Source organism: Salpingoeca rosetta, assembly GCF_000188695.1.
Source record: "Salpingoeca rosetta unplaced genomic scaffold supercont1.4, whole genome shotgun sequence".
Lineage (NCBI taxonomy): Eukaryota > Choanoflagellata > Craspedida > Salpingoecidae > Salpingoeca > Salpingoeca rosetta.
In genome coordinates, this window is record NW_004754930.1 from 1,810,856 (window position 1) to 1,835,855 (window position 25,000).

Sequence of the window (25,000 nt, forward strand, 5' to 3'; positions counted from 1 at the left end):
GTGTATGTGTGTGTGTCTGCGGTGGTGTTGGTGTTGGTGGTGAGGGAGAAAAAAAAAACAAACTCTTTTCTTCGACAACAACAACAACAACAACAACAACAACAACAACAACAACAACAACAACAACAACAACAACAACAACAACAAACAAACAAACAAAACACACACACACACACTGGCTGGCTGCTGGGGTTTTCTCAGCAAAGTTTCTTCCCCCATTTAACCAATCACCTGCGACAAGACAGAAGACACGCCCATCTGTCGAAAGTTTGCCAATTACAAAGCGGCAAGCGGGAGCGGCATTGACAGATTATCGTCAACGCGCCATTCACAGCCACGCCCCCTTTACCAACATTTTACCACCTGTCTTTCGGTTGGAGGTACGCCACTGCCTTTGCACAAAAGCCAAAGCTCGAGCTGTCGAGCTTTGTCAGGTATTGTTGTGGTGTCCCATTCTAGCATTCTGAGCTTTCTGTGCATTGTGTGTCAAATCATGTCACATCAACACGTTGCCTTTCATCTTTACTCAAGGACCTAAGGACACAAGGCACATGCAGAACCACAGTGCAGCAGCAGTAGCGGTAAGTTTAACACACGCCTACACAACAACACAGGCAACCAGGGTGCACTGAACGGCCCGCCAACTGCAGCGCGCACTCGCACAACGCACAACGCAGCGGACGGCCACAAGAACCCATGACAACAGCGTACACCGCATCGTTCCCGGCGAGCGGCAGCCACTCAAACAGGCAGGCCGTCGCGTTGACGCGCACATGCACCTCATTTAGCGCTGTCACCGGTGCAGCCGGCAGCGTCGTCACCAGCGCAGGTGCACTGAACGGTCCGGCCACGGCACTCGTCACACCGTGCACGCTCACGTTGTACGGCGTGGCCGGGCGAAGGTCACTGCTCGTGTATTCCCTGGCGTTGGTGTTGGTGTTGGTGGTGTTGATATTGCGGGTGTTAGTGTTTGTGTTGCTGGTGGTGTTAGGGTGTGGTGCCATTGGTGGTGAGTGTGATGATGCGGTTGAGGGGCCGGCGGCCAGGGGTTTCCATGCGCGTCTCCACGATTTGCGCATCATACGCCACGATGCGGCCGTTGGCGGGGGTCGGGACGCTGATGTTCACCCGCACAGCGCGCTGCCGCACCTCCAGCACCAGCGGAGCGGCGGGTCTGCTCGGCACATCCTCCGCAGTCACAACACCTGCTGTTGTAAACCCGCTCACCCCGCGACCGTGCACAGCGCGCACACGCACGTCGTAGGCGGTGAACGGAAGCAGGCCCGTGATTGTGGCGTGCAGCGGTGTTGCCAACTCGTCCATACTCGCGGGCTCGTGATCAAGATAGCGACTGCACATGGGGGAGGGGTGCGTGGGTGTGATTTTGGGGGAAGGGAGGCGTGTGAGGCCAATAGTAGAGAGAGAGAGAGAGCAAAGATGAAGGAGGCGTACTGTGTGCATGGATCAGGTTTGGTGTGGATGTGTGCAGCAGAAATGACGCACAGTGGAAGTGCACACATGATCGTTGAGATTCGAATCGGATATGAACGTGCTCTGACACACACACACACACACACACACACATGCGTATATACATACACACATACACACACAACACACACTCAAACTCACACTCCCCTTCACCACACACACACACACTGAGCCTCTTGTCACATACTCGCCACTGGTTGTGCGGGAGCGGTGTGCGCGTGTCACCAGGAGGGAACGAGGTATTGGTGCAGGTGACGGGGAGCCACGCGTCCGTGGTGTTGTGAAGGCGAACATCGAGCGTGTAGTAGTCGATGGGAGCAAAGTTGCCGTGGGGCCGCGTCCACGCAGCGGTGGCACTTGTCGGTGCTGCCGATGTCACGTTGAGTGTGGATGGCGCATCAGGATCAACTGCACGTCGCGGCATGTGTGTGTGTGTGTGTGTGTGTGTTGGGTGCGTGTGTGTGTGTGCGTGTGCGGGTGGGGTTACGTGTGAGTGTGTCAATGTGCGCACGTATCTGTGAAGGGATGTGTGACGCTGGTGCTCGCAAGGACAAACCCCATGAGTAAAGGCGTGTGCATGCGTAGTCTGTCTGAGCAAGCAAGTACACGTATCATGTCCTCATGCAGTGCGTGTGTGCGGGCGTGTACGTGTGTGTCGTGTGTCTCATGCGGGTAGGTGTGCCACACCTCGGGTGCAAATGGTGATTGGCCCCATTGTATCTGCGATGAGGTGACCAGCCACCCTCTGCGGGGCGGCGCATGCGACAAAGGGGAGGTCTTGTACAATGGAAACCGCGTCCCGGAACCACTCCATGCCACAGCAGTACCACGGGTTGTCGCGCAAGTACCTGCAAGGTCGCAAGTAGCCAGCCGTCATCATGTCCACATGCGTGTGAGTATGTGAGTGGCTGACGAAGCAGACAACGTGGCAATGGCGGAGTGATCCAGGCACGCAAACTGTCGAGGTGCAACGTACAGTTGTGTGAGGTTGGCCCAGCGCGTGTCGTTGTTGTACACCAGCATCTCCAGCGTGTTGTTGTTCAGTCGCCTGTGTGTGTGTGTGTGGGGGGGGGTGTGTGAGAGTGTGTGTGAGAGGCTATGATATGAATGCAGATAGGATGAGCAAGGAAACTTGGTGCAAGGCTGCGTTTGTGGACGTGGATGTGGACGTCGGTGTTTAGGGGGTGTGCACGCACGTGTGCCATGTGTGTGTGTGTTCAGTGAGGGGTGCTTTCGTTCTCGTCGTCTTCATGTGCACGTACAGGATGCTGAGTGGATTGTTGCCGATGATGTCAATGGAAAACGATGCCAGCCGGTTGTCGGCCAGTCTCCTGTCATTTGTCACGCAGGCGCACGTGTTGTGAAGATGAAGACACGTCAGCACATGCACATGAGTAAGTTTGTAGCAGAAACGTACACAAAGCGAGTGTGCAGGGGTTAGGAAGGTGTGGGCAAGGAATGACGTCGTGCTGAAATACACGCGCATGTACACACACGCATACATGCAGGGGCAAACACACACACACACACACACACATACACACGGGCGCGCGCACACACACCTTTGTTGTGCCATGCGCCACTTGGAAGATTCCTGCCACGTAGCGCCCGCAAGCGTCTGACGTGACTGTCCGTTTGATGTTGCGGCAAGTATGCACGCCGTGCTGATTGACTGCAAACCGCTGGGATGCATCGTGCTGGTACGGCAGAAGTGATGTGTCACCCAAGTGGGAGCGGGACGCTAGTGTTCATGTTCACGGCCCCGTTGCTGCACAGGACATGAATGGCGAAAGTGTCTGAAGCGTACACCTGCGAGCATGGAAGAGGAAAGAAGAAAAGGGGGGGGGGGTGAAGGACGAAGAAGGTTGAGTAGGTGGAGCGAGAGAGTAAATGAGAGTGTGTGTTGTGCTGTGCTGTGTAGTGTAGTGTAGTGTAGTGTAGTGTAGTGTAGTGTAGTGTTGTGTTGTGTTGTGCGCGCGAGAGAGAGAGAGAGAGTGTGTGTGTGTGTGTCTGTGTGTGCGCGCGTGTGTGTTTTCTTCTTGCTTGCATGCAAGCACGCGCACTGATACGAGGAGTGCATGCAGACGCACGCAGTGAGTATAGATACAGACACCAATGCAAACATTGTGGGGTCAGTGGCAATGAAAGAGGCAGAAAACGGAGAGAGAGACTCGTGCACACGCTTGCACACACACACACACACGTACACAGACGTGTAGAGGCTCACGCTCACACGAACAAGCACAAACACACACGCGCGCCTGCATGCATGTGCCTCACTAACCAGGACGTGTCGTGAAATTCGTCACTGGCTGGGCAACTCAATACGGTGCTCCGATGTTGGTCGCGAAATAGATGCAAGTCTCGCAGAAGTCAAAACGGTGCTGGACTCAATAATTTTACCAATCGCCAACAGCGGCAGCAGCTCATGCACTTGCCATGTTTGGCAATGACGCCATGTGAGTGTGGCAACGATCAGTTGGCAGGGTGCACCATCACATTTCACGGTGAACAGTACACGCAACACGCATTCCAACACCAACACACTGTTCTGCAATCAACGATGGGTGTACGTGGCTTCTGGTCTCTGTTTGCAGACAGCACGGTGAGTGTGCACCTCGCAGAATTCAGCGGAAGCAGGGTGGGGGTGGATGCAATGATATACCTGCACAAAGGGGTCGCGGTCGGACGCGGAATTACGGTCTGCACAGACCTTGTTGGGCGTTGTTCCAGGTTGAATATTGTGCCCGTCCTTGTCCTCGATGGTCAGGCACCGGTTATCAAGGCACCTGTACAAGCGAAGCGGCAAAGGGCAGCTTACCAACGAGGGATTGCCAGGCCGAGCCAGCACCAGTTAAAGGAATGGGCCGCCAAAAATGGAATCGGTGAGTCTGCTGGTGATACAAACTTGCCTTTGTTATGTTGGTGTTGTACAGCATTCGCACCGCACCAATCCTGTCGAAAACCTTCCCACACGTTTCACGACTCCGTCACTGACGCCACCACACCCCTACAAGCAAACGCACAGTACACCCCGCCCTAATGCAGTTCATGCACGCACCCATGTCTTGTGTACGTGCGGCGAAGAGGTGATACAGGCGCCCGGCGAAGCTGATGCCATGCTTGCCCACCTTCAACTTGAAGGCCAAATTGCAGCCATACTCACTGAGGATAGTGACCTGCTGGTGTACGGCGCAAGGTGAGAACTGGGCGCACGCATGCACATGTAAACAATAACACACACACTCACTCATACACATACACAAGCAAACGCCCACGCATACATTCATATCCACACGAACACACACACACACACACAAACACACACACACAAGCAAACACCCACGCATACATTCATATCCACACAAACACACACACACACACACAAGCAAACACCCACGCATACATTCATATCCACACGAACACACACACACGCAAACACACACACACACACACACACACACACACAAACACACACACACACAAGCAAACACCCACGCACACACATTCGACCACTCACCCGCGCACTCGCATACACACATACCCAGCAATGTGGTGTCACAAATAAAAGGCAATAGAGGAAGACGCCTCTCTGACGCCTTCGATGCTGCAAATTGCAGCAATACTGGCAGGCTGTGACTACACCAAAGGCAGGGACAACGTTGGCTTATTGACAATACTGGCAGGCTGTGACTACACCAAAGGCAGGGACAACGTTGGCTTATTGACAGCACTTCAAGAACCGTTGGCTCAAGCCAGAGCCCACGCCCACGCCCACGCCCACGCCCATGCCCACGCCCACGCCCATGCCCACGCCCACGCCCACGCCCACGCCCACGCCCACGCCCACGCCCACGCCCACACCTCCGTAGACGAACCCGAGGTAGACAACAATTCCGAGGCCGACACCAGTCATCGCGCGCACCTTCGTACGTTTTCCTCCATCGGTCTCGGCGTACCACGCGCGAACGTAATCCAAATCTGCAGGTGCGTGAGTGTAAGCATAAGTGTGAGTGTGCTTGTGTGAAAATATGTGTGCATGTGTAATATGTGTGTATGTGCAACAGTGTGCGTGTCGATGTGATGTGCGAGAGTGTGAGAGAGAGACACGCACCAACTGCCACCTCACATGCACACGCGCGCATCTCTATATGACAGACCATTCAAAGCTTGTTCCACTCACCCTTGCCCGTTTGACGCACGCCTTGCAGATACGTGGGGGATATGCGCTGGGCGGTGACCGAAGCTATTCGGGATATGTACCTGAAGTGCGCGGAGGAGCACGACATACTTGGTGAGTTACAGGAGCTCGCACAAACAACGAGGAAACGCTACGTTCAAGCCAAGATCGACTTTCGCAAGACAGGCAAGTGGGACAAGGAAGTCAAAACGCCCACCGAGCCAGCTACGTTTTCAAGCAAGGTCGTTGAGCTGTCAGCCCACGGCATGGGCAGGGTGTGCACCCGCATGCGCCAGCATGCACGCAACAAGGAGGCTCGCCAACCTGACCCACAGGGAATCGAGCGTTTCTTCGGCGACCGAGTGCCAACACGGCCATCATTCATGTCTGCCACTGCGGTAAGCCATATTTGCACACTTGAAGTTGGCGATGTTCTAAACGTAAATGTACCTCGGTGTCTTGTGCGTATGTGTGTGTGTGTGTGCAAGTGGGTGAGAGTGAATGTGTGTGTGTGTGAATGAATGTGATGTGAACGGGCGTGAGTGTATGCGCTAAACGTGCATGTGTGTTTGTGCAACAGTGCGCATGTTGATGCAAGAGTGAGAGTGAGAGACATGCACCGACTGCTACCCCCGCTTCAGCTTACCAGCCACCACGCGCCACATGTTCTTTTGCTTGCAGGCTCACACTCTTCTCAATCTGCAGTTTCGCCTCATGGAGGGAAACTGCCGGCTGTACCTTCGAGTGGCGGCCCGAAAGGCAGCAGCGCGCAGTTCGCGAGCCGGTGGCGGATGTCTTGGTATTGATGATGCCCGGCTTGCTTGTGTGTCTCTGGCGGAACAGGCGCTGTTCGTCGCCGCTTTGACACACAAGCAAGGTGGTGACACTTCAGCAGTTTTCCCGCGCTTCGCTGCTCGGCACCCATTCATCACGATCGACAGTTGTGCATGTCATGCACTGAAGTGCCAAGCCAGCGTGCTGTCCAAGAACGTGCGCAGCATCCGCACAAACGGACACATCGCATACCTGATCCAGAAGAAGGCACCTGCGACCTCCACCGCGACCTCCAGTTCCCGCAGCACTGGCACATCAAAGAAGGCGGGGAAGACTGAGGCAACTGATGTGAAGCCCGATGTGTGTCGAGTGGTGGGGTTGGACCCTGGTACACGTAAGCCGCTCGTCGCCGTAAGGCTGGGAGACGGAAAGAAGTACACAGTTAGCCAGGCGCGACTAGTGTCTGAGTGCGGAGTGAAGGCTGGCAGAACTTCAGCTCGTGGTGCCACGTCGACAGATGGTGACGATGGTGACAACGATGGTGACGATGACGAGGGTGACGACGTCAATTGTGATGATGATGATGATGGCGCCATCAAAGACAGTAAAGTAGGACACGGCCACCCTGAGGACAGGGGCGGTGATGATGCAAAAGGTGCTTGTGAGGACGCAAGCTCAGGGGACGACGGGCGCGGGCCTCCGGCTTTGTCCGGTCGGCGGCTGAAGCGCAAGCTTCACACCCGGATGAAGGCAATCCGACCGTATCAGCAAAGAGCTTTGGCGGCGGCTGGGGCCAAGTCAGATTTTCTTTGGAGCCTGGTGCGTTTCATGCCCCGCTAGCTAGCGACATTGTTTGTCTGATGCCTGCGTGGTGGCGCTGTTCTAATGAAGGTTCTGTCGCGGCTTGTTTTGGTCAACGTGTGCAGTGTGCATCGTGGTCGGGGTGGTGGCGCAAAGTCCAGCACCCTTCGGCTCAGAAGGATGCTGGAAGCTCGCGCCCCTTTGCAGACAGTCGATGAGTTTCGAACCACGCGCTACTCCCTGTGTTGCGCGTGGCCTCGCGACATTGACGCGTCCAGGCAGTCCCGGTGCAAGTCTTGCGGCGACACCCGCGATCGCGACGCGGCAGCAGCGGTCACCATCGCGTGCAGGTAATTCTACGCTTCACACTCACTGTGCCTGCTCGCTTGTGGCTGCTTTGTTTGATTCTGACAGCTCGGTGTCTCGCTTTCCCTCTGGGACCATGCTGTAGAACCCTGACGGCGCAAGCGGGGGGGAACCTGGGCGTGTGGCAGCGGCGTACTTGCTCGCCGCAGATACCAGACCGCCACAATGCCTTGCGTCGCACGCATCGTCGTGTGCAGCGCATGTGGTCCGTCCGCATGCGAGCTGCCACCGTCGCCAACCGTCTTCTGAAGCTGAACTCCAGGCTAGGGAAGACCTCACCTCACCGGCAGTGACGCAGTCGTGTACCTTTCTTGCGTGTTAGCATTTGTTTGGGTATCACTGGCCCGCAATGCGATGTACTTGTTGGTGCGCGTGTTATGCATACACATTCCACAAGTCGTCACGAAGAGACAGATACATCGTGTACAAGCAAAGCTGGGATGGTGGAGAGCCAAGCGCAAGCGCGATGCTCACGTCCAGGAACACGTCCTCATACACGGGCTGGCAGTTGTGGTCGCGGAGGCCGGCGAGCGGGCGCGTGGTTGGGCGTGACAGAGACGCTGTGGTCGTCGACGCAAGGGGAAACCACACACGCACATCCACGGATGCAGCAACGGCCGTGCCAGACACGCGCACCGTCACAGACACCCGTGATTGGCCCTCAATCTCCGTGCCCAGCAGCACCACGGCAGTGCAGTCCGCCGCAACACGCACAACGCTCTGCTTGCCACTCTCACATGCAAGTGCTGTGGTTGACGGCGACACGGGCGCGATGGTGCCTCGTGCTCCGCCGACCACAGAGCAAGCGCACTTGAAACAGTGTTGCCGTCCAGCCTTGCCGTGTTGATGAGCTCCGCTTGCGCCAAGTGCGGAAGAAGCGCAACAAGCGTGTTGGCTGCGACGGGGACATACCCAATGCTCTTGGAGGCGAGCACGCCGCGGTTGCGATGCAGGTGCAGTGCGGGGCTGGGCAGTGGGTAGAAGCCCTCCAGCTGCAGGTTGCGGCCCTGCAGGTCAACAAAGCCCACCACCGTTGCCTGAAGCTCAGAGAAGCGGCCCTCCACGGCCTGTGGCATCACTGCCATCTCAATCGTGCACAGCACCTCGGGGCTGGCGTAGCTGCTGCTGCCACCGCCACCCGACTGCTGCACCTGGCGCTGCAAGCTGATGGCGAGGGTGGTGTTGCCGCTCGTCGATGTGCGGGCGGACCAGCCAGGCGCCGCAACCACGCGCACGAAGCGAAGCGCGTCAGAGTCAATCATGTCCATGCGCAGCACAACAGCAGACACACCGCGGTCGGCTTGCGCATACACGGCCAGCTGTGTCGTATCCTCGCGATACACCGGTGCAAACGGCACCAGCACAGCCACGGTGTTGCGCACCCTCGCTGTAATGGCGGGGCGTGACGCAAGCTGCAGCTGTCCTGGCAGCTCTTGCATGAACGCAGAGGCAGAAAGAGAAGCGCCAATGCCGTACGCGACCGTGACTGCGCGCATGGCAGCCGGTGTGCCGTCGCTGTTCTCAAGGGGGAACCATGACTGAGGCACACTCGTCCACGTAATGCAGCCTGAAGAAGCGGCGCTCATCTCACACCACGCCTGTACGCTCACGTCCTTCTTGGTGCCGTCACCATCAGTGTCCACACGTGCGCTCAGCGTGATGCTGACAGTGGTGGCAGCAGTGCGCATGTTGAAGCTGGCGTCGCGCGCTTGCAGGTGCACCCACACGTGCGGAGCGTCAAACCACACCGTGCTGGCAGACAGCAGCGTCGCCACCACGTCGTGCGCTGGCTGGCGAGGAACATCAACGTCCTCCTCCGCTTGCAAAGATGCCCACGCAGCGCTCAGCCGCGTCGTCACCGTGTCAGTGGTCGCACTGTCGGTGATGACCTCTGGGTTGGTGCCTGGCAGCAGCAGGTACGGCTGCGTGAAGGCGACAGAGGACACGCGAACGGGCTGCTGCTGGAACAGCGCTGAGTGCTCGACCTGCATCTGTGGCACGGGATACACGCTGGAGATGTTGCAGGTTGGGCCCTCAAACTCCACCGGGCACGCGCACATGTAGTGGCGCGCCTGCGCGTCCTGCACGCACGTGCCGCCGTTGGCGCAGAACGCATCCGAGCCCTCGTTGCAGTCGCACACGTCGCCGATGCCGTTGCTGTCGCTGTCGCGCTGCTGCGGGTTGAACACGCGCGGGCAGTTGTCCTTGTCGTCAAACACGCCATCGCCGTCTGTGTCTGCGCGCTCGGCGGGGCAGTCGTCACGAGCCAGCATCACGTCTGGGAACTCCTCGCTGTCGCTGTTCACTTCCAACGAAGCAATGTTCTCCAGCAGGAACGGGCCAATGAAACACAGGTTCGAGTTGTTGGCAATCACCCACGAGCCACCGTACGACTGCAGGCTCGCCAGTGCACCCACGTCCAGCAAGACGGTGTTGTCGCGAACGAGGATGTCACCGTCCACGCGCGCAAGGTTGGAAGGTCCATCGAGCGTCATCAGGCGCAGGTTGTTGCGAACAATCACATCGCCTGCAATCTGCAGTACTGCAGCCAGGCCGTTGACGCGAAGCAGGAAGTCGTTGTTCTCCAACACAAATGATCCTTGCAGCCACATGGGCAGGTTCACTGCTTCCAGCGACACGAGACTCGAATGGCGAATAATCACGCTGCCGCACGTGCTGGGCTCCAGGCCCTGCAAGGTGGAAGGGCCAGCATCGGCCACCACCAGTTTGCCATCGATGGTGGTGAGCGCAGAGAGGCCGGACACGGTGCGCAGCTGTGCGTTGTTCTCAAGCACGAGGCCGCCAACCCATGTCAGGTTTGCAAGGCCACGCAGAGACACAAGATGGTCGTTGTTGCGCAGCGCAAGCACGCCCGCGACACGCTGCAGGTTTGAGAGCGAAGCGAGGTGGGCGATGGTGGCGTTTGCTGTATCGTCACCCGTGGCGTTCGCAGGTGCAGCCGTAATGGAGATGGTGACGTTGCTGTGGAAGACACGACACTCTGCAAGCAAGGCCAGGTCTTCGTATGTGGTCACGGTGGCAGTGGCGCCCGCTTGGTCGAGGAAGCAGTCGCGTGCAAATTCGCATCTGTCACCCGAGAACCCGGATGGGCATTGGCAATAGAAGCCAGCCACGCGGTCCTCACACAGACCACCGTTGAGGCAGGGCTCAGCCAGGCAGTCGTCAGCATCAATGCAGGACGCCGTGCTGGAGACCATGCCATTGTCCTGGCACACCTCCGTGAACGTGGTGGGCCCGTCCACGAGTCCGTTGGTCGTGTATCCTTGCAAGCAGGCCACGCCCACTTGCTCCATGAACGCGAGCTGCTGCGATGCGTCGTCGCCATCAACAAGGCTGCCGTTGACGACCAAGGCCGCGTTGGGCGGCGGCACAGCCGTGCACATCACGGGCTCGTCGCACACATCGCCACGGAAGCCGGTGCCTGTGCAGTTGCACGTGTACTCGTTAATGCCGTCCACGCAAACGCCGGGGCCGCAGGGCTCCGCCTGCTGTGCGCACTCATCCACGTTGATCTCGCACCGCGCGCCATCGTACCCGGGTGGGCACATGCACTCAAACCCTTCACCTGGGACGTCGACACAGTCCCGCCGTTGAAGCAGCGCGTTGCGTCGCAGTCAACCTCGTTAATCACGCGCACTGTCAGCGTCTGCGTGAGTGTCAAGGGCGGGCTCACCGCGGTGTCCTCCACGCGGATGGTGATGTTGTGGGACCGCTGCGTCTCGTAGTCCAGCCGCCGTGACAGCACGAGCGAAGTACCAAACACGAAGAAGGGAGGATCGCCAGCAGAAAGCGCCACAAAGCGGTGGAAGCGCGCAGCGTCAGCATCCTCATCCTCAGCCCACACATGTGCAACTGTGCTCCCGACGGAAGCAAACTCGCTCACAGCGGTCGGGCTCAGCGCGATGCGCGTGGGCGGGTCGTTGGCGTTGGTGACGGTGAGAGTGAAGGTGGTCGTCGTCTCACGTTGCGGCACGCCGCTGTCCACACAGCGGATGGTCACAGAGGCCGTTTGCGCCTCCTCAAAGTTGAGCGGCTCAGCTCCCGCACGCAGGACAACCTCGCTTCCGTTGGCCATGGATGACGACGATGACGCTGAGGAGTCGATGGCAAACTGCGACTGCGGTGACACAACCTCACACGTTGCCGTCTGGTCGGCTTCGTCCGTCACAAGCACGCGTGCCAGCTGCTCGCCCTCTGGCGTGTTCTCCTGCACCGTGGTTGTGATCAGCGCCAGCGTTGGCGGCTCGTTCACGTCCTCCACCACCAGCGTGACGTTGGTCGTCGTTGTCGTCGTTCCGTCAGAGACGCCAAGCGTGTACGTGCGCTTGTTGTCGTTTGTGGACGCGACGAGACCCTCGTAGTCCTGTGCAGGCAGCGTGAACGTTGCGTTGCACGGCGTGAAGGGGGACGTGCGACCTGCGCAGGGCGTGATCTGCACCGCTGTTGCCTCTGGATCCTCCACCAGGAACAAGGTCAGGTCATCGCTCAGGTCCTCATCAACCACACCCACATCCACAGGTACGGGCTGGTTCTCGGGTGCTGTGATGAACGCGTTGTCCTGCGCTGGTTCCGTAAACACGGGTGCATCGTTGGCGTCCGTGACGCGAATGGGGATGCGCGCCTCAGTCTCCAGTCCCGTTGCATCCACAGCAACCACGCCGAACCACTGCACACCGTCAGCGCCACCACTGCTTTCCTCAAAGTTGAGTGGCGCAACAAGCGTAACGTTGCCATCGCTGGTCACAGCCAGCACTGCCGGTACACCAGACCGGAACGTAACTGGACCAGACCCTTCAGGGTCAAGCGCGGAGAGTTGGCCGATCCGTGTCGTTGGCACCGTGTTCTCAACGACGGTGGGCTGTGTCGGTGTGAGTGTGACGTCCACCGGGGGCTCGTTCACATCCTCCACGGTGATGTTGACCAGCTGCTGCACAAACTGACCAGCAGAGTCGATGGCCACCAGGTGAAGATGCAGCAAGGGCTCCGTCTCGTAGTCGAACAGCGTCGCCGCATCATCGCGCACGTACAGCAGATTCCCGCGCAGTTGCAGCCGCGTGTCCATGCCAACGCCGGCAATCGTGTGCGTGTCGTTGACATCTGGGTCTGCAACGACAAGCTCACCCAACAGCATGCCTGCCGCTGCATCCTCACGCAGCTCGCCATCAAACGTGATGCCTGTTGGTGGCTCGTTCACATCGCCAATGCGCACCGTCACGCCCTGTGTGACGTTCAGCCGCTGCGGCGTGGTGTCTGTGCACGTCACCACCACCTCCACAGTTGGGCTCGTCTCAAAGTCAAGCACTCCGGCTGCATCACTGCGCAGCACAAGCTCGTTGTTGTCTGTCGTCACGGAGAACAGTGCACTGCCAGTGGCCGAGGTGTCAGTTACTGCGCACGAGTGCTGTTGTCCGGTGGTGTCTTCACACGCCGTCATCGTCCCCCTCCTCACACTCTTCGCCCTCTTCTCCATCTTCACCCTCATCCATCCGTTCGTCAACCCAATCAACCTCCTCATCGAGCACGACTGCGGCTGCCTTTTCAACGTCCATCTCGTCAGTGCTATCAGCGCTCGCAGCTCGGGTGGTTGTACATGGTGCTGCTTGCTCTACTGCCTCCTCTTCGCCCCTGCCATCGATGATGCGCCGCTGCCGCTCCAGCTGCTTGTCGATCGAGTCAATAATGGCTTGCACGCGCGTCTTGCCATCTTTGCGGTACTGCCCGCGATCCTCGGCCAGGCGTTGGATTTCTTCCTCCAGACGCCTTCCAACATCCTCGAAGGTTGTATCGAGGCTGTATCTGCGGCCGACGTTGCCCTGATCAGCGCCCACACGAGCTCGATTGGGTTGAGGTCGCTGTAGCACGGAGGGGAGAAGAGCACCTTGTGGCCCTTGCGCCTCGGCCAGCTGCACCACCTCGGGTTGGACGTGGTTCTTCACCCACAACTTCAGGCGGTCTTTCAGCTCGCAGGAGAAGTCAGTCTCGCTCACGGTCAGGTTCCTGGCTCGCAGAGCTGCAATGACGTCCGCTTTCTTCATTCTCCCCGGGACTGACGTGTCTGGTGGGAGGGTGCAGTGGTACGCTGCGTTGTCCATGATGATGAGCGACGGCTGGTGCAGGTTCGGCAGCAACGCATCCTTGAACCAGCTGATGAAGTTGTCAGAATTAAAGGCTTTATGATAGTCCCCTGTATGGAAGCTCCCACGAGGGGGCTTCCGGGGACGGCCCTGCTGTTGCTGTGGTTGCTCAGGAAGGTCTTCGTCAGCGACGGGGCACTTCTTCCGCGTGTGCCCTGGCTGCTTGCATCGACCACACTTGCGTGTGGATGGTTGCTTCTGTGGTTGTTGAGGCAGGTCTTCTTCAGCGACGGGGCACTTCTTCCGCGTGTGCCCTGGCTGCTTGCACCGTGGTGGTGGTGGTGATGATGATGGCGGCGGTGGCGGTTGAAGTGACGATGATGGTGGCGGAGGAGGAGGTGGTGGTGCTTGCTGCTGCTGCTGCTGCTGCTGCTGCTGCTGCTGCTGCTGCTGCTGGCGGTTGAAGTGACGATGATGGTGGCGGAGGAGGAGGTGGTGGTGCTTGCTGCTGCTGTTGTTGTTGTTGTTGTTGTTGTTGTTGTTGTTGTTGTTGTTGTCGTTGTTGTCGCCGCTCACGCTGCAGTGCGCTGCCAGGGTCGAAGATCCAGCTCGTGCCTGGAACAGGACCGGCGAGGGCGCGGTCGTTGCGGTCACTGACGGTGCACACGCGCGGATCCGGGCCCTGAACTGCGAGGGCAAAGCAGTAGCGCCGACCCCGCTTGATCTTGCGATGACTGTGCATGTCTTGACCGTCGTTGGGGTCATACAGGGAGTCTCTGTTCCTGTTGTAGTTCCTGTCAATGTATGATTCATCGAGATACACCTACAGGCAATTGAGCCACGTGAGACACGAAAAGGGAACATTGCACATGCGAAGAAACATCGACAACACAGCAGCATGGGCACACACACACACACACACACACACACACACACACCTCTCTGAGGCGCTCGTCAGGTGGCAACCTCCTGTTTGCATCAAACTCCTTCAGATACTTCGCCAGCAGCTGCTTGTGCCTCGGGTTCTCTTGAACAACGTGCTTGTTGCCGCGAAGGTAGCCCGCACGACGAAGAAACCGCTGCACTGCCCGCAGAGCCGCCGCCCTGTCCAGTTCGTCGTCACCATCGCCAGCAAACGAAGGTCGTACGTCCACATGCCTGTGCTTGCGTAGGAAGTCAAGCACCTGTACGGCCGTGATGCGGTGTCCACCTTCTCTCTGCATGCGCACGTGATCGCGAACCTGCCTGAGCACACGTTTTGTCGTGGGCACACGTGTCGGCAGCTGTGTCGCCTTCCCACGGCGGTTCTCAACAGAAAGTGTCTTAAGGCCCTGCAGACACGAAGCACATGGAATATGAGCCAACATGAACAGATCTAAGACAAACAGCACGCTGGTGTATGAGTTGACCACAGCAGGTACATCTCCTCAACTCACATCTATGCCGTGCTCTTGCAACAGCTTGTTGAGCATTGCATACTTCCGACGCACAGTGCTGAGGCCAACCCTGTGTTGTTCCAGACCGAGGTAAAAGAGTGAAGTGAGGTCGGCCATGCGAATGAATCATGTCACAGTTGACACATGCAAACACGTCAGCTTGCACACTAACAAAAGAGTGTCAACATACCCCAACTGCTTAGCAGCACGTTCATCGACCTGGCCATTCGAGCGCTTGCCCTTGGACTTCCTCCGGTTCTCCAAGTGTGCCAATTTCAACTGCATGTACACATGCAAAACCAGAAGCGTTTCCTTCTCTGTCAGGGTTCCCTGACCCCTCATGTTCCTCAGGCACGCACATATCTCCACGATCTCCTGAGGAGTCACGTGCTTCTTGGTTACCGGCTTGGGCATGTCTTGTCGTGCCCGCTTTGGTGAGTTGGTGGCAGCTCGCCTTCATCGTCGTCGCTCACCACCTCGGAATCAGGCACAAACTCATCGTCGGTGATGGTGGTTGAAAATTTTTATTTTGCCGACGATTTGCACGAAAGATGCAACTTGACAGCGGTCGCTTGGGGCGTGTGCGTCACCCTTGCACCCCAAACCAGCGCAGATGCATGTGCAAGGCCGACGTGGTGCTGCCGGTCAGCTTTCAAACGACTCAAATCCAACCACAAACGAGAAAAATAAAACCCTACCATTTCGTGTGTCGGGCACTGTCACGTCAGCAGTTTGCAAATTGAGGTCATGCTGTTGCAATTTGCAAACGTCAATTTGTGGACCTCGGCGGAAAAGCACACGACACACACGTGCACCACCCAACAAGTCAACAAGCTCAACAAGCAAGCAACAAGGCACAAGCAACCAACAGCGATCTAGCGAGCGTCGGACCAGCCACTATGGGAAGGAGGAAGCAGCGGGGCCGCTCTGGCGGCTCAACCAACAAGAAGAAGGGATCTCGCAAGCAGGCCATTGACACCGACGAAGATGTGCGTTGTCGCCGGGGAGGGCTAAACCATGCTTGACTTGCCTGCATGTCGCGCACGCACGTGCACACGTGCACACGTGTGTGCGTGGCTGCATCGTCTTTCCCTTTGCTGCGCTCATTCTGTGGGTCATCCTGCCTTGGGTGCATGTCTTTCTTGATGTTCTTGTCACAGTTCCAGCGTCGGGACGTGTACAATGCAGATGCCATCGACTTCTCCAAGGTCAAGCCTGTGGATGAAGGCGACTCTGACCAGGAGTATGCCGTCGGCTCTGGCGAGGACGAGGATATTGACTCCGATGCCGTGAGTATCCTTGTGCCACCACCACATTACATAGCACATGTCCAAGGGCAAGCGCGCCGTCCCCTGCACGTAGCCATGCACATGCACAAATACACAAACACAGACAAGCGGCACGCATGCAATACTGCCGCTCACCACATCCACGCACACACACTCGCCCACACGCACTCACTCACACACTCGCACACACACACACACACACACACACTCACACACACTCGCACACGCACACTCACACGCACACGCACACTCACACGCACACGCACACACACTCTCTCACCCACACATACACACTCTCTCACTCACACACTCGCTCGCCGCACACACGCGCTTTGTACTCCTAGGCGCTCGACTCCGAAGACGAGCAGATGTTCGAGGACATTATGCAGGGCAAGAAGCCGGCCAAGGCCGCAGCCCGAAAGCAGAGCAAGAAAGCGTCGCTTCGCCCACAGCTCGACCTCTTGGACGAAGATGACGACAACATGGCCATGCACGCAGACAACGCAGCCTCCGAGGTATTTGGTCTTTGTTCCATTCCGTGTGTACGGCAACCACACTGGCACAAGCGCAAACATTATCGTGCGTTGGCATTGTGACAGGCCACCTTGGGTCCACGTGATCAGCACCCTTTAAGGCCTGTTGCTCGTCACTAAGCACCCACCACTCATCTGCAGACGTCTGACCTTGTTGTGTGCGGCAGGATGACGATGATGACGCCGATGACTACATGGACCTGTCTGAGATGCTGACACGCGGTGACGGTACGCGCTTGTGAACGGGGTGCATGCTTTGGGGTGGGCCGACGTCGTGTATCAACCAGATTTGCACGATTTGCTCGTTGAGTGCGGAACAAACAACAACAGCAGTGCTGGTTGCACCTCTGTATCCATTCCCAAAGTCGCACACGTACTGACTACAACATCCCTTCATCCCCACCAATACATGCCCACTCACATGTCTACACACACACACACACACACACACACACACACACACACACACACACACACACACACACACACACACACACATTCCCACTCACATTCCCACTCACATGTCTACACACGTTCACGCTCTTGTCCATGGCACAGGCGACGACAAGCCCGCCAAGGAGGGAGGCGAAGCCGCTGCTGGTGGTGTGCCCGCTGATGCTGACGACGATGATGATGACGACGACGGTGACGCTCTTGATGATGACGAGGCGCAGGAGAAGTACCAGCAGGTTGTGGACGGCTTTCTCAACATGAGCAAGACCCTTGTTGACCGCCACGGTGCGTACGTGTGTTTGTGTGTGCATGTGTGTATGTATATGTGTGTATGTGTTTACAGTGCACTCGTTCATCACACTTCACCGCATTCCAATTGCTTGCCGTCCTAACATCATCATCATCATCATCATCATCATCATCATCATCATCATCATCATCATCATCATCATCATCATCATCATCACCATCATCATCATCATCATCATCACCATCGTCATCATCATCATCATCACCATCGTCATCATCATCATCATCATCATCATCATCATCATCATCATCATCATCATCATTGCGTACATGGTCGATGCTTGCAGAGCGAACGGAGGCCGAGGCGCCGAGCATGGCAAACGTGACCGGCACTGCCGCCACAGACAAGGTCTCCCTCACAGACCTCCTGGGCACACTCGGCGACGGCGGCGCAAAGATTGGACGTACGTGTGTGTTTTATGTATTGTGTGCTGTGTGTTATGTGTGTGTGTGTGTGTGTGTGTGTGTGTGTGGTTGGTTAGGAGGGGAAGGTACATGTGGGACGAGGAATTAAGGGCTGTTGCGGCTGTGTAATGTCGTGAAATGGGCTCAAGGCAACGTTGTGATGAGACGTTGTGCTGCGCGCACACGAACTGCATCTGCCAAGCTAACCACCCCAAGTACAACTCAACCCATGTTTGCATGTCTCCCTCACACCCCATCCCCCCTCGCTCTCTACCTGTACCTCGTCCCTGTGCTGCTGTGGTTGCTCAACAGGCCTGAAGCAGGCGCTGGCGCCCCTCAGCGCTAAACAGAGCACGATGAAGCTTGACACGCCGCTTGGCCGCGCTGCAAAGGAGAAGATTGCCCGCCAAACGGCATTCACACAGGCAGCAGAGAACGTTTCCCGATGGGTATGTGTCGTCTGGCCAAGAGAGGATGTATGGATGTGCGTGTGCGTGCGTGTGCATGCGTGATTGCGTGTATGTGTGTATGCATGGGTGTGCGTGCGTGTGTGCGTGTGTGCGTGTTGCTTTTGACACCCTTGCAACCGTGACTCCGCATCCACGTCGTTCTCACCACCACCATGATGACGACGATCACCACCACCACCACCACCACCACCACTGACAGGAACCGATTGTGCGGGAGAACCGGCGTGCGGACTTTGTGTCGTTTGCGGGCGACCCGACAGCCAAGCGTCTCATGTCCACTGTCGCCGCCCTTGCAACCAAGTTCAAGCCAAAGTACGACGTCGAGAAGCAGGTAACGGCTCGCCCTTCCATTGCACCACCATGTGCTTTGTGATGTTGTTTGTTTGTTTGTTTGGTTGGTTGGTTGGTTGGTTGGTTGGTTTCTTTCTTGCAATGTCCTGCTTGTGATTGCGCGTTCTGCCCACAGCTGCCTGTGCTCACCTCCAACCGCTCTCGCTACCTCGCCTCTTCCTCATCTCACCTCTGCGTATGTGCCTGTGCATGTGGACGCGTGTATCAGATTGAGCAAGCGCTTCAGGCGAGCAAGGCGGTTGAGTCCCAGAAGAAGGCGTTGACAGAAGGAGAAAGCCTTGCCCTCAAAGGTATTATCAACATGTCGCGTGTTGGTGCTGCACATGTGCACACATTTGCACGCGGATGTGTTTTCACTCCTGTTCACGAAGCGCACGCTCAGCGTTTGGCCACCGTCACCATTCTCAACACACACGCACGCACACGCACACACACACACACACACACACACACACACGCACACGCACACACACACACCAATGACAACAGCGCTGTCGCCAAAGGAGGCTGAGGCGCGCGTGCGTGAACTGGCGCGCATTCGGGCGCTCAACTCGTACTACGAGGCAAAATGCAGACGCATCAAGAAGATCAAGAGCAAGAAATACAGGAAGATCCGTCGCAAGGTCCGCAGCGTTGTTGCTGGAGTGTGCACTCTGCCTCTCGTTTGCATGTGTATGTGTGGTCATGTGTGCACGTTTGTTGTTGTTGCTGCTGCTGTTGTTGTTGTTGTTGTTGTTGTTGTTGTTGTGGTTGTGGTTGTTGTTGATACTCTTATTTGCAGTTTGAAGGCACACATACACACACGCAACCACGCACACGTGTCACACACACATACACAAAAACGTGATCCAATTCTCGCGTTATGACCGGCCAGGCTGCGCAGCGGCTTGATGACGAGAGCCTTGAGGAGTTGGACGAGGATGAACGGAAGCAGCGACTGCTCAAGCAGGAACGCAAGCGCGCAGAGGTACGTGTGACAGTATGGCCGTCATGGCGCTTGGTGTGATGGTGGTGGTGGTGGTGGTGGTGGTGGTTGACGCGACCACGGGCGATGATGCCCGCATTTGTTGCCTCACGTGCACCTCACTGGTGTTGCATGCATTCTAGCTGAACGTTTGTCTTCCTCACACACGTGCACAAACGCAAACAAAACCACCAACACACACACACGCAACCACACGCACGCGTGTACACACGCTGAATAGGAACGCCTGACGCTGAAGCACAAGAACAAGGGCAAGTGGGCCAAGCGAATGATGGCACGCGGGAGCATGGACGTGGACACACGCCGTGCCCTCAACGAGCAGCAGCAGCTGAGCCAGCAGCTGCTGAAGAAGGCGACGATGCAGGAGTCGGACGACGAGCAGGGCGGCGACTACGACATGAACAGCGACTTTGACGAGGAGGAAGAGACGGTGGAGGACGCTGTTGCCGGTCTGGAGGAGGAACTGCGTGCGGCGCCGGCGAAGCAGACGGCCACGGGGATCGAGGGCATGAAATTCATGCAGCAGGCCGTGCAGCGGCAGCGCGAGGAGGCCGAGCAGAGTACGTTGCGATGCGTGTGCTGGCGTAATGCTTGTCGTTGTGTATGTTTGTGTGTTTCTGGTTGTTTGTTGTGTGGGTGGTACACGTGTGTGTGTTTGGATTTATGTTTGTGTGTGTGTGTGTGTGTGTGTGTGTGTGTGTGTGTGTGTGTGGAAAACGGCTTGCTGGCTTGTTTGTGTGATCGCTGCAGTCATTGACAGCACCACAACCTCGCCACCTCCCTCACTACTTCAATCACCATCACCGCCTGCGCAGTGCTGCGAGAGCTGAAGGCTGAGCTGGCCGGTGGTGCGGCGGAGACGGACGACGTGTCGACGGCGCACAGGATGAAGCTTGGACCGTCGAGCAGCGGCAAGACAGCACGCGCCCGCAAGAACAAGGCAGATGCAGCAGCGGCAGCAGCAACGGCAAAGGAGAAGCGCGCAAGCAAGAAAGGTGGCGCTGACGACAGTGACGACGACGATGACAATGACGGCGTTGGTGGTGGTGTTCGCGATGGCGCTGTTGCGAGTGACAGTGACAGCGCGAGTGACGATGAGAACGCGGACAGCAGCGCAGTTGTTGGTGGCGGCGATGACAGTGCAGCACCGCGATTCAGGGGCAAGCGCACGGTGCGGGCACGTGGTGCTGTTGAGGTGAAGATTGGTGCCAGTGGCGAGGATGTGGGCGACATGCAGGTGACAAGCGTGGAGACGCACGCGGAAGCCGTGCATGGTGGTCTGGGTGGCACCACCACCAGCACCAGTCAGAAGAAGCAAGCGCGCGCCTCTGATACGCAGCAGGGCGGTGCAACCAAGTCAACGGGCGGTCCCAGTGCAAAGAACCAACAGCAGCAGAAAGGGAAGGCAGGTCAGGGCCAGCAGAAGCAGAACAAGAAGCAAGAGAAGAAGCAGGCGGCAGCAGGCACCACAACCAAGGAGAAGCAGAGCACCAAGAAGGCTAAGCAAGGCGATGATGCCACAGCAACAAAATCATCATCAGGAGCAGCAGCAAAGTCGAAGGCGAAGGCGAAGGCGAAGGAAGCCGCCCCGACGGACGCTGGCGAGACCAACCTGTTTCTTGCTGCCATGTCGCGGAAGCCTGAGGACAACAGCAGCAAACGCAAGGGCAAGAAGGGCAAGAAGGGCAAGGCAGGTGCTGCCAATACTGATGCTGAGAACCCCTGGATTCAGGCCGCTGCAGGCAACAACGCCGGTGGGTTACCGTGGTGCTTCTGCATGACTGTGTATGTATGACTGTATGCGTGCAAGAGGGGAGAGAGAGAGAGAGAGAGAGAATGTGCGTGTGTATGTGTGTATGTGTAACTGTGTGCGTCTGCCTCTGTGGACGGAAAATACGCCTTCGTCTCTGGCCTGTTTTCCAACATTCGCACGTGTGCGTCATGCTCATCACCACAACGTGTCACCATGATGGCAGGCCTGACACCGCAGATGGTGATCACGGACAAGTCGACGGCGAGCGAGAAGCGCATGGCCAAGCTGCAGATGCTGCGCAGCAAGGCGCACAAGAACAACGGCGCACCGCAGCTCAAGGACGTATGTGCTCGTGTGGCCGTTGCGGCGGTCCTCAGGGCTGCAATGCTGTGTCGGCTATGTTTGTATGCTCAAACTTGGCCTCTACCTTCACATACATGTGATACATATGCATACATACACTTGCACACACATTTGCACGCGTGCACACGCTGACACGTGCACACACACGGTCAAATGCACACACTTATTCGTACACGTTCATGTACACATTCTCTCGCATGCACATACACATACCGCGCATTGGTATCAGTTGGAAGCGGCTGTGACGAACACGACCGCGAAGCAGGCGGAGCTTGACGCAATCAAGAACGACGTTCTGGATGAAGACGAGGCGACCGCTGACGCAACGCAGGGACACACGCGCCTTGATCTCACCAAGTCCAACAAGGAGCTCATTGCACAGGTATGTGTGTATGTTGTGTGTGGTGTGTTGTGTGAGTGAGTCGTGTGGCATGTGGTGTGTTGTGCGTGTGCGGGTGCATGTTGCACATGCTGTTGGGTACATGCCCGTGTATGTGTTCTCTTCTCATGCGTGTGTTTTGCGTGGCTGGCAGGCGTTTGCATCGGACGATGTATTGGCACAGGAGTTTGAGAAGGAAAAGGCCGCAATTGCAGATGCAGAGACGCCAAAGGTACTTGCGTGTGTGCGTACGTGCGTGCATGCGTGTGTATTGCGTCTGTGTGTGTGTGTGTATTGCGTGTGCACGAGTGCATAGTCATGTACAATTTGTCATACATTGTATTGATGAATGCGGTGGTATAATTTGCAGGACAAGGTGACATTGATGCCTGGTTGGGGCGAATGGGCCGGCGTTGGGATGAAGTCCTCGACCAAAGTCAAGTGCGTGTTCGTTCACAAGTGGTTGGAGCGGCGCCAACGGGGGAGGAGAGTGAAGAAAGGGGAGGAACACTTGCCGTTAACCCTCATGTTTCACTGGTACATTTGACGTTGTTGAAGCGGATCTTTGGCGTCTCTTCTCGATACCTCACCATTCATCAACGCACACACACACACACGCACGCACACACACACACACACAACGTGGCATGTGTAGGCGGATTGTGAAGAAAGCGCCGCCTGCGAAGAAGCGGCGGGATGCGCAGCACAAGACGGTCATCATTACAGAAAAGGCGAACAAGCGACTGCAGGAGAAGAAGATTGCAGCCATTCCGCACCCGTTTGTCAACCCGGCTCACTTTGAACAAGTCATGCAGGCGCCAGTCGGTGCGTCATCGCTTTTGTGTCTGCGCGTGTGTGTGCGTGCGTGTCTGTGCGTCTGTGCGTGTGTGTCTGTGCGTGTGTGTCTGTGCGTGTGTGTCTGTGTGTTCTCAGAAGTGCAATTGCTCCCGGCTGATCGTGTGTTGTTTGCCATGCATTGCATGTCGTCGCTTGTTTACAGGCCGCGAGTGGAACACGGTGCGCGTGTTCCAGAAGAGCGTGCGTCCTGCTGTGGAAACCAAGGCTGGCATGTACATTGAGCCCATGAAGATGACAAAGGTCAGCACAACCATGTGTGCGTGTGTGTATGTTGGACGGCTCGTCCGAGAAACGAACCCTGCTGGCCCACTGCCCCAAGACCTGCTATTCGTTCGCCCACTCACTAACTCATTCTTATTCATGCCATTCGTTTACATGCCTGTTTCTCCAACACATCATTGACGTGTTCGCCACACCAGGGTGCCATTGCCGAGGCAACGCGCAAGTTTGAAGAAAAGACTGGGGGAGACAGCAACAGCAACAGCAACAGCAACAGCAAGAACAACAAGAACGGCAAGAACAGCAAGAACAACACGGCGGTATCAGCAACAGGGAAGGGGAAGCGCGGTGCCGGTGGCAACCAACGCCCGCAGAAGCGAGCAAAGAAGGGTGGTGCGTCTAAGTCACACAAGCAGTAGTCAGTGCAGCAGCAAACGACTGCGTTGCCGTCCTTGGCTGCTCTCGCTTTTGTGTGTGTGTGTGTGTGTGTGTGTGTGTGTGTGTGTGTGTGTGTGTGTGTGTGTGTGTGTGTGTGTGTGTGGCCTGCTTAGCCACGGCTGTTGTTTCACTGTTGGAGGGCTTGAGGAGGGGGAACGCGATTTGCTCTAGTTCAACACCCCCCCCCCACGCATGGCAGCGGTGTTCGCTCAATACATACGCAATGACAGCGCGTGCAGAAGAACCAGAGATGAAGCAACGTTGACACGTGGCCTGTGCCAGTTGATGTGAACGCAGCTGCGTGCTTGGCACCTTGAAGCGTGCTTGGCACCTTGAACCAGGTTCACCTGCAGCACGCTGTCCTTGTTGCTGCTGTTGTCACTGTTGATGGTCTGCTCGCGGGCACAACCGTGATGCATCCCTTGGTCCGCGGGGGTTAGGTGGATGGCAGGCACTGTACGCGACAGACGCACAGCGTCCTCTTTGTCTGCGTGAACTTGATGCGCAGCGGAGCTAGGCGAGCCTTGCGTTCAACAAGGGCGAGTGGTATTGAGGCAATCACTGGCATGGTGACTCTTGGATCGCGCGACACAAGGACAGCTCTGTCGAGGTGCGAACAGGGGATGGCACAAGAAACACCCGAGCCCTGGCCAAGGCGGCATCCTGCGAGGGTGCAGGGTGGCCACGACCCACGCCGGCGTCCTCCACGTTGTTGATGCGGTTCCTGCTGACGTGACATGCCTGCTCTTGGGCTGCGAGGCGCGCGTGCACCAGGCCCCACTTCATGCGTTCTGATGCAGGGAAGGCGTGCTGAGCAAAGTACCCGGGCATCTCTGGCGTGCCTTCGTATGTGCGCTGTTTGCGGCGCTCTTCGCACACGAACTTGGGTGTAGCCAACAGAATCCAAGTTGACACGATGGAGTACAGTTCAGGCACACCCGCAAGCATGCTTCCTTCGACCAACACAACCTACCACAAAGAGACCAAGCGGCCACCAACATGAGGCTGACAGTGTATACTTAGTGTGGCATGGGGAGGGACCGCAGAGATAG

General features: G+C 57.1%; 5 protein-coding genes across 5 annotated transcripts in view; 2 read left to right on the plus strand and 3 right to left on the minus strand.

Moving 5' to 3' along the window:
• Window positions 1-987: 987 nt before the first annotated feature.
• Window positions 988-5,407, minus strand: PTSG_01464 (uncharacterized protein; the record flags this gene model as incomplete). Its single annotated transcript, XM_004997381.1, has 11 exons — window positions 988-1,351; window positions 1,686-1,899; window positions 2,179-2,339; window positions 2,468-2,539; window positions 2,754-2,822; window positions 3,054-3,118; window positions 3,232-3,300; window positions 4,157-4,280; window positions 4,588-4,697; window positions 5,089-5,130; window positions 5,258-5,407. 11 exons carry the CDS (start codon window positions 5,405-5,407, stop codon window positions 988-990), a joined length of 1,440 nt encoding a protein of 479 aa, XP_004997438.1.
• A 308-nt stretch (window positions 5,408-5,715) lies between these two features.
• Window positions 5,716-8,052, plus strand: PTSG_11737 (uncharacterized protein; the record flags this gene model as incomplete). The annotated part of the gene is made up of 5 exons (XM_004997382.1): window positions 5,716-6,069; window positions 6,353-6,470; window positions 6,642-7,242; window positions 7,372-7,596; window positions 7,698-8,052. The coding sequence occupies 5 exons, from the start codon at window positions 5,716-5,718 to the stop codon at window positions 7,903-7,905; spliced, it is 1,506 nt and encodes a 501-aa protein (XP_004997439.1). The 3' UTR covers window positions 7,906-8,052.
• Window positions 7,848-15,557, minus strand: PTSG_01465 (NOTCH2 protein; the record flags this gene model as incomplete). Its single annotated transcript, XM_004997383.1, has 8 exons — window positions 7,848-8,397; window positions 8,424-11,054; window positions 11,168-12,973; window positions 13,083-14,021; window positions 14,284-14,530; window positions 14,646-15,038; window positions 15,144-15,213; window positions 15,334-15,557. The coding sequence occupies 8 exons, from the start codon at window positions 15,555-15,557 to the stop codon at window positions 7,988-7,990; spliced, it is 6,720 nt and encodes a 2,239-aa protein (XP_004997440.1). The 3' UTR covers window positions 7,848-7,987.
• A 485-nt stretch (window positions 15,558-16,042) lies between these two features.
• On the plus strand, window positions 16,043-23,929 carry PTSG_01466 (uncharacterized protein; the record flags this gene model as incomplete). Its single annotated transcript, XM_004997384.1, has 20 exons — window positions 16,043-16,132; window positions 16,304-16,432; window positions 16,777-16,947; window positions 17,133-17,193; window positions 17,524-17,703; window positions 18,015-18,131; window positions 18,445-18,581; window positions 18,802-18,933; window positions 19,162-19,243; window positions 19,443-19,576; window positions 19,828-19,920; window positions 20,159-20,498; window positions 20,754-21,692; window positions 21,915-22,033; window positions 22,284-22,436; window positions 22,588-22,665; window positions 22,804-22,874; window positions 23,089-23,258; window positions 23,434-23,531; window positions 23,711-23,929. 20 exons carry the CDS (start codon window positions 16,043-16,045, stop codon window positions 23,927-23,929), a joined length of 3,513 nt encoding a protein of 1,170 aa, XP_004997441.1.
• A 577-nt stretch (window positions 23,930-24,506) lies between these two features.
• The window catches only part of PTSG_01467 (uncharacterized protein), a gene marked incomplete at both ends in the record, with an annotated part of 1,162 nt that continues 668 nt past the window's right edge, over window positions 24,507-25,000 (minus strand). The window contains one exon of the mRNA XM_004997385.1: window positions 24,507-24,830. Within this exon, the coding sequence (XP_004997442.1) occupies window positions 24,507-24,830 (324 nt within the window). The remainder of the gene's footprint in view (window positions 24,831-25,000) is intronic.